The 8,989-nt window shown below is 39.8% G+C and overlaps 1 protein-coding gene across 1 annotated transcript; it reads right to left on the reverse strand.

Moving 5' to 3' along the window:
* Nucleotides 1-478: 478 nt before the first annotated feature.
* tnfrsf9a (tumor necrosis factor receptor superfamily, member 9a) lies at nucleotides 479-5,275 on the reverse strand. The gene is made up of 7 exons (XM_080031790.1): nucleotides 4,982-5,275; nucleotides 3,035-3,154; nucleotides 2,783-2,920; nucleotides 2,592-2,667; nucleotides 2,374-2,477; nucleotides 2,119-2,277; nucleotides 479-1,985 (listed from the first exon to the last, which is right to left on the reverse strand). Exons 1-7 carry the CDS (start codon nucleotides 5,094-5,096, stop codon nucleotides 1,870-1,872), a joined length of 828 nt encoding a protein of 275 aa, XP_079887916.1. The 5' UTR covers nucleotides 5,097-5,275; the 3' UTR covers nucleotides 479-1,869.
* Between the last annotated feature and the right edge of the window lie 3,714 nt (nucleotides 5,276-8,989).

The raw sequence follows: 8,989 nt of genomic DNA on the forward strand, positions 1-8,989 counted from the left end.
TGCCATATCCGCACGTTGCATACGCTCCCAACTGTAAGGAAACTTACGTGGCTTACAGCTAGGAATGTCTGCTGAAAGTTCTACAGCTCAGGATTTTAAGCCATGAATTGATGAACTTGCATCTAAGAAGAGCTGTCAGTTTTCTGAGGGCTGTAAATAGGCCAATATATGTGGCCAAATAGCATGCTAATATTGATGATTGATTGTGTCAAGTGTCTAAGGCAGTGGTGTCAAACATCCGGCCCGCGACTTGTAGAGCACACATTTCTGAGCATTTAAAAAAAAAGTAAGTTAAATTCAATTTAAATTAAATTGGGAAAAACGTATTCCAAAACAACAAATAACCTCTGTATTTAAAAATAAATCAAAACAGTAGAAGTTGCACTTTTATTTAATTGTATTTTGTACTGTCTGCATGTTTGCACAAAATGTGTCCCTGTACATATAGTAAACAAAATTGGACAACTGTAAGGTCAGTGCCTGTTGTATTTGTGTATTCAAATAAACAGTTGTTTATTTCATTAGTGCGTATTGGCATCTTTGAGCAAAATACCCCCAACATTTTTGCTGCGGCGCTCCGCGCCGCACCTCCTATTCCCGTGGCCAGCAGCAACCTTTACTAAGACATTTCCTGGGGGCTACAGAGATGCCTTGTGATCCGTGATAATGTAGGTTACATAGTTATAAAGCATATAACTGAAAAACAAAGCTAAAGATTTGGATTTGACATATATACGTTATTTTGCCATTATTTTACTCGTCCGGCCCACTTGAGATCAGAGAGGCTGTATGTGGCCCTCGAACCAAAATGAGTTTGACACCCCTGACTTACTGCATTGACAGAAAGGGGAAATCCCTTCACTGGGACTTTTTGACACTAATTGAGCAATAGTAGGGAAGTCCATGTAGTTCCTGCTAATGTTGGGTGGAAGAGGTGATATACCACGTGATAGCCTTGTTTACAGTAGTACAGAAAAGCTATTATCCTGTGTGCTCTTTTTTTTCTTCTTTTTTTTTACACAAAGTAGTCCACACCCATAGACACATTTAAATGATAAACTTAGACAGACAAAAAGTAAACAGTCCCCTGATACCTCTTGTTTCACCACACAATGTCATGATTGTTGGAATTTAGCTGCCGCGAGATAAAGAGGGTTACACATTTACAAATTCAGCAGTTAACGGTAGGTAACTAGGGCGACCATTTGGAGCCTTAGCTTAAACAAAGCATCTATTTTGAGATACGTGGGCTCATGACTAAGACCTGTCGAGACGTTTTACACCCAGCTGAACACCCACCTGCAATGTAAATGTAAATTCACAAAGAGTAACAGTCAGCGGGTTTACCGCTCAAACAAGAAGTGAAGACCATTCACACTAATTTAAAACACATCTTTTTTGCACAGCGCATGTCCAGGTTATGTTGTATAACCATTATCAACTCAATCCAGTAATTCAGAACATCTTATCTATCACGCGTAACTAAATAGGGGGGGAAACTCGCCCTAGCTGCCTGCTATAATTAACATGATGAATACACTGCTGTCAAAAGTCCACTCTGTTTTTTCCCTCTCAGAATTCCCCTTCCTTCCCTGCCTACATTTACTGTATCATTGAGAGATCACTAGAATTGTATCAGACTGTAAATATAGAGCAAAAAGGTTACCATGAACTGGACCTAACAAGATTTAGCTTTGGTTATTCTGATAAAAAGTAAGGAGGGTGGATAAAAGACAGCTCAGTCAACAATCCAAACATCCTCTTGAAACTTGAAGGTCAGCATCACAATGAAGGACAGACACCATGATAAGGAGGATATCCTGTTTCCTTTCACGGATATCTACAAAACCTTGCATTCAAGGTATTGTATCATGCAATGAGTTGCTCTGACGAGTCCCTGGAATCGAGCGACTCTGAGCTGCTGCCCTGCTCTTGCTGGGCCTCGTGGAAACTGCACTCAATGGCTATTAAAGTCCTGGGATCATCTAAGGATGAAAAAGAAAGAGAGGATGAATTGAATACTTTTTCAATGGTATGTGTAATCGACCTTACAAACGTCCCGTATAATCTCTGTCATCCGTGTAACATAAGCGGTATCATGAAGTATATAGTAATTACCTGTAGGGGTTCTGATTATGGGTGTTTTTGGGATGGGCTTTTTCTTCTCATTTCTTTTCTTGACCAGGATGATGACGAAAATGATGCTGATGCCAGACAACAGAGCTACGGTGGGGACCAGAGCTAGGACCAGTGGCCACGTGGGTTCCCTGTCATCTGCTACAACAACACAAAAATCAAATTATTGTTGACTTTAAATAGATAAAAATAAGTGATTAAGCAAAAGTTCACCAGAATAATAGAATTGCAGCCTACCAGGTTTCTTGGGTCTCGTCGACGGGGCGATTGAAACATTGGCACACTTGATGTCAGAAGATGCATCGCCCTCGGTTACAATCTTTTCATCTGGATTAGGACAGCTGAGAAAAAAAATAAAACAGTTCAAAAGAATGCCAGTGATTTGTCAGTACAACACAAACAAAACACGATTACAATGGCAGATGCTGATTTCCAAAGCAGGGTAGATATCTCACCCGGTACTCCAAGGTCTACACTTCTTGTGAATTTGGTCATTGAAGGTTCCTTTTGGACATGGTCTGCAAGAACCTACTGTACAGACATTTAAAACCGAGTCAGTCAACCCATCATGCAGTTGAAACGCCATTCAACTTAAAATCAAGTGTGTATAATCATTATTGATATTAGTTTGTTTTAGTTTACTAACGTTTCTCTGCAGGCTCCTGTCCTTTGGCACACTTCTTAACACAGAAGGAACAGTGGTCATCACCACATGTGAGTCCTTCTTTACAGCCACACTGGGTGTCACTCGTGGCAGTGCAATCTTTCACATGGACTTGAGCACCTACACATTGAAAGAGGGGGGAAAGAGAATGAGTAATGTCAGCTTAAAGTCCTTAGTACACTACTGAAGAAATGTGTTAGGCAGTAATGGGACCAGTTGGACCTGCTGACCTACCTACGCACTGGGAACATCTGGTACACTTGTAGCTGTGAGAGTTTAGAATGAACGTCCCGGGATCACACAGAGTACAAAGTTTTTTCGGGTTCGGACCGCATTCTGTGACCAGGCGGTTTCCTACACACACACACACACACACACACACACACACACACACACACACACACACACACACACACACACAGACAGACATACACAGAACAGAGATCAATGACTTAATTGTAAGCTCAGTCACATTAGCTGTCATCCATTTAGGTGAGACGCAGGCCTGCCCAGACAAATGACTGGGCCCCTGAAAAGGTCCAGTCATTGGGCCCCCTTTACTCATACTGAACCTGTATCAATGTGCATGATGCGCTTATTCCTACATAAACACATACCTGTACACAGGGCCGGTTCTAGCCAGTTAGATTAGGGTGGGCTACTGGAAATAATAGTGGGCAGAGACACCGACGATGCGAGCGCGCGCAGCACGCGACCGGAAATTTTGTGCTCTTGCAAGATCTCTGCACCTGCTTTTTGGCACATTTACTGTAACATTTACTGTAATGTAAGCTTTTAGACACACCAATGCTGTAAGGGGGGGTTTACCATGATAGCACTGCTACCAGAAGCTTTCCTCATCAGTAGGCTATAACAACCATCTGCTACCTTCGTTTAAAGGCTAAATATGTAATTTTCTGATTTTCTTAGAAAATAATAGATAACATATACATATTAATTTCAAAGACACCTCAAAACTTGATGAAATATCACAGTATCTCTGAATTGAAAATACAGTTCTGCTAGCAGAAATACTGATATTAAGGAATTTTACGGGGGTCTAAAGCCCTTGAAAGTTCCCTTTTTTTCCTTTCTTTTCTGGAACCCTGATTTATGTCCAGGTCCTGGCATCACTGAGCTTGCTAGGTTAGCTTGCTCATCATCAATGCATGTAACGGTTTTGAGGGGGAAAAACGACCCATGATACTTTTAGTTTTTCAATATAAAATGTGATATATTTTACCCAAGTAACAATGAATAAAATGTTTTCTTTTATAGAAAGTTCTCTTGCGAATATAGCGTTCATAATAAAGGTTGGCTAAGTTAAGTAATCTGCAAAAAATAAAAATAAAAAAAATTATTCTCTCTGGGCCCCCCCTGGTGGCTGGGCCCTAGAAAGCTTTCCCACTTTCTACCCCTTATGGGCGGCCCTGGTGAGACACACAAAGCAAGAAAGACATAGCTTTAAAAATGTTCATGTTGGAAACTAGAAGAATTTGGGGGAAACAGCTGTGGTAACCTACAGATAATAAAACTGTACTGTTTTGGAATTGCGATGACATTTCCACCAAGTGAACATCACAGATCCAAATGATTTGATTGTTATCAGTTGCATCATCCCAGCCCTTTTGTCTTTGTTGTGGTATTAGCTGCAAAACCACTGAAACTATCTCTGGTTACATACAACCGCAACGGAGGAACTAGGCTGGAATATGATTTATTTCCCCCTTTTTCACATCCGCACAACAAAGGGCACACAACTCTCTAAGTGAGCTCTTAGTAGATGCTACACAGAATAACTTGAACTCTAGAGGTCTGATGTGGATAAAGTAATGTATTTGCGTTAATGCGGAACGTGAGCAGAGCGTGCATTTCTCCTTCCCTACCTGAATATAGGTAGGCTACTATACAGTAGTACAGTGTTTCAGTTGTAGTTGTTTTGATACTTTTGAAAAGTGTCCCAGTGTAACATTGGCAACCTCATGGTCTTTACCTGTAGAGTATTTGTGAAAAATAGTAAAGCTAAATACTAATCCTAAATACTAATTTTACTAATATAATATACATAATGTATAATAGTATTTACTAACAAAAAACGAACATTTCATCAATTCAAAATGATAGAGAGGGAGAGAGAGAGAGAGAGAGTTGTAATGGTCACTTTTCGCCTTTGTTGCTTACCAGGTTTACAGATGTCACAGCAAACATCGTCTCCACTCATTCTCCATTTCAAGCAGCCGGCGTCTGTGCCGTGCATGAGCAGAGAGAGTAGTCCCATCACCAACAGGACAGCCATAGTGTTGTCAGGTCAGGTCAGGGGATGTGTTAAAGATGACACAGCAACCTCAGGTAAGACATGAGAGAGTCCAATCCAAAAAATATTCCAGGTTCCTTATATTCTTTTGAAAAAAAAGCATTTCATGGTTTTGTTTCTTTAACTCCGTGGCTTTAGTCAAAACTACATCAACATGCCGAAACTTCTACTTAACCTAAAGTCACTTAGCATTAATTAAGAGGTAGAAAAATGAATGAGGTCAAATGAAGACGTCTCTGTGTATGCTGTGACCTCAGTATAGTCACACACATGCACTAACTCATCCCACAGCCAGCTGAGGGTGCTATTCATACTCAGGGTTTTTTTTCTCATGGGGGGTGTGTCTTTTAGATTGTTATGAAATGACTGTGCCATGCTTGAAAGATACCGGCTTGACTGATTGTCCGCTAAACTTTGAACTCCTACATATCCCAAGCCATTACATGTTGCATTTTACTTTGATCATTTTGGACAGATAAGGCTTTTTTTCCCCAATGAAAATCACTTTCCAGCAAGACTAGAAATATCACTGTCAAGATATCAAAAGACAAGTTTTGTTTAGCTGGTAACATAAAATATGAAAGAAGAAAAGAAAGGAAAGGAAAACCCTAGCAATAGATCAGGTCGTAAGATTATTTTATTTTCCTCTGTACCTCGCTGTTGCTTTCAGTACTAAATGCCACCAGCGTGGCTTGAACAGACTTCCCGTTGGTGGTGTTATTGTATGTGGATCACTGCTCTTTATCGCTTGACTGGTGTTGAAAAAGCCATCAAATCAGGTCCATTTAAACAAGGATTAATCAGAAAATCAGGGAGTCATATTTCTCCTCCTGACTGATTTTCTACAAAAGGGCACAACAAACCAAGCTTAAGAATGAATACAACATGACATGCTGCCCTTGTTCCCACCTGCCCTCCCCAGATTACGTCAATGCAGTAAAAACAGAGTTCATCCTGGATTTAAACCCACTATATACAATGAGGTGTTTCAGAGCACACTAAACAATGTTATAAATGGGTATATGTCTCTACAAGTATCAGTCACTTTGCATGTACTCTTTGAGTACAAGTTAAAATCATTCATTCACATTTAACTAATGCAAGTCGTTAATTAACATAACACATAAAGGTGCTACGAGGATTTTTTTTAGATTCTTGAAACAGTCTAAGTTTTCCTCTGATGAACATAAATGACATGTAACAGCAAACGAGACCATCAGTGCAAAGAATGCTATTTTTATATAGCTTATCTTAATGTCTTTGTCATGGGTACGCTCACCCAGGAACTACATCTGGCGTGGTAAAAACACTACTGCTTTTGACCAAAGGGGGTGCAAGAATGAACAAAACCTGAAAGTTCCTTGGAGCACCGTTAACTACTATTGGATTATGCACAATTATAGCAGCCAGCCACAGTCAAGAGGAAACAGCAGTTTGTAAGGAAAATCTTTTCAAGTTGTTCATTGTTTTCCTTTAAGAATAGCTGGGATTGAATAGGCATTTGGCACATTGGCCACCATTTCAACAAAGTTACATTTAGAAGCATTTCAGAAAAGCTGTTTAACTAAAACGTTTTACTTATTGTACCTGAGAAAGTTGAAGTAATATAACTACCATTTTAATTGTAATCTTCACATCTTATTTGATGTGTAAAATGGAAAGTAGTTTAATTTTAATTTGTTTGAGTTTGAACTGTATTGTTTGTCAAACAAAGGTCAAGCTGACATCATTGTGAGGGGGGGGGGGGACTTTCCTTATTGTGTTTTCACCATCATTGTCTCAGGGGGCACTTACCATGAAATACACTGGAAGCCACACAAACAAGTGATAAATTAAACTTTCGAAATGTGGAATTTTTTTCTTTCTTTCTTATTGTTTATATGAAGGATCACAAGACCTTAGACAGGAGGAAATGCTATTGTTATTAAGTCCTTAAGATCCACCCAAACCACATGATGAGTCACGTTAGGAGTTAAGCCTAGTCATGCAGTGTCATGAACTTAGTTAAAGGGCACAGAAAAGTAAAAAAAATTCCACTCTTTGCTGTCCCGCCTGTCATCTTTATGTTGTCGGCTGATTTAAATGTTTTATTTCCCTCTGATTGTAATCACTGCAGCAGCAGTGACATGGAAATTGAAAGTAAAAGTGCAACTAAATAGACTTTATTGTGTTCAAACGAAAGCGAATTGCTTTTAAAATGTCATTATACCGCAGTCTTTTTCAGACTTTGGTCGAATGATTTATAGTGTGTCATTCCCAAGACCAGTATATTGTCATGATTTCCTTTGAACAGGGAACTGCTGTTTTCCTGTAAATAGCCTTGGTAGACTAATCTGATAGTCAGATTATCTGAAAACGGGAAATTTGCTGACTAACGATCAGATGGTAGTGTTTTGCGGATGGCGCGTCTCATCATCCGAAATGAAAACACCAACATTATAAAATGCATCATCTTGATCATATGATAACTGAATGACATGGTAACACCTTACAATAAGTGACTACCTACCTACAATTGTGTGTACCTCATTGTAAGGTGTTACCAATGACATTTGGCTGATTTCGCATTTGGCATTTCTAAAAAGGCCCCGGTATCAGCCCAAACAGCGCTCGCCTAACTAGGCCTACACACGACGTTTACGCATGTTAGTCTACCTGATATTGTGTGACGTCAAAAGTACGCACCTCGTTAGCAGCCAGCCCACGCGCCCTTGGCCAAGAAACACCTCCTACACTTACCCTTCAACCTCCCCCTTAATCCAGCAATGAAGCACTGTAAAACCCAGTTGCTAGATTAACATGGTGATTTGGGAAGTACGTTTTGAGCTGTTCGGTAAGTAGGCCTAACTGTACGCAAAGTAAAAAAATATTCAAGCTGCTGGTAAATTAGTGTGTGTGTGTGTGTGTGTGTGTGTGTGTGTGTGTGTGTGTGTGTGTGCGTGCGTGTGTGTGTGTGTGTGTGTGTAGACTCACATAAATTAATTATGTCAGAAGTCGTTTCCATCTTGGACTACATGTGTTCACTTTACACTTTACTAAAATGTATTACGCACTCCAAGCAGGCGGTCACAGACAATCGCGCTTCTTAATCAGGGTATACCTTTTTTTATTTAGCCTGCGCAGCAGTTGGTGTCATTTAGCTTCTGACATCACTTCCTTCCTGACCAAAGTACTACAACTGGTGTCATGTGGGGGAGTGTGGCGTCACTTTCAAACGAGCAAAGATATGTGGTTTGGCAGGCAAAGTAGACAGAGGGGGTCTGCAACATGGGCCTGTAGTTTGCAGTCTGAGCCTCTCAATAGAAACCTCAGTCAGCCCACTGTGGGAAAGTACGCGCAGCTGCAGCGCTAGTGCTCGGAAGTTCCACTCATGGTTGTTGACTGTTAAATTGCCAATGCCCATGACCATAAAAGTGACACATTGTGATTATATTAACACCTCGTACACTTCATGTGCACTTTTCCCACAGATGAATAAGCGACCAGTGGTCATCAAGTAGAAGTATTGAGAAATGACCACCAATGAATGTGAATTTGAATGTGTCAAAAAGAGACAGAGAGAAAAAAATTAGGCCTAAGTGCTTGTGCCAAATTCAATCAAGTAAATTATTGTCGTTTCCAAAAATATTTTTTATACCAAACTTAATATGTAAGTTTGGTTTAGAATGATAAATATACACAGTGAATCGCTCTATCTAGTGGCCCTGCTAAAAAAAGAAGAGAAATGTATATTTATGGTGAGATATGAACGTCACAGGCTTATCATGCATACACAGACACTTTGAACATATATATTTTATTCATATATATAATAAATTTCTATGTACAATTTATTCTTCTTTTGTAAAGAAACAAAATTAAAAGAGAAAGCTTTG

Source organism: Ammodytes marinus, assembly GCF_949987685.1.
Source record: "Ammodytes marinus genome assembly, chromosome: 7".
NCBI classification, from domain to species: domain Eukaryota; kingdom Metazoa; phylum Chordata; class Actinopteri; order Uranoscopiformes; family Ammodytidae; genus Ammodytes; species Ammodytes marinus.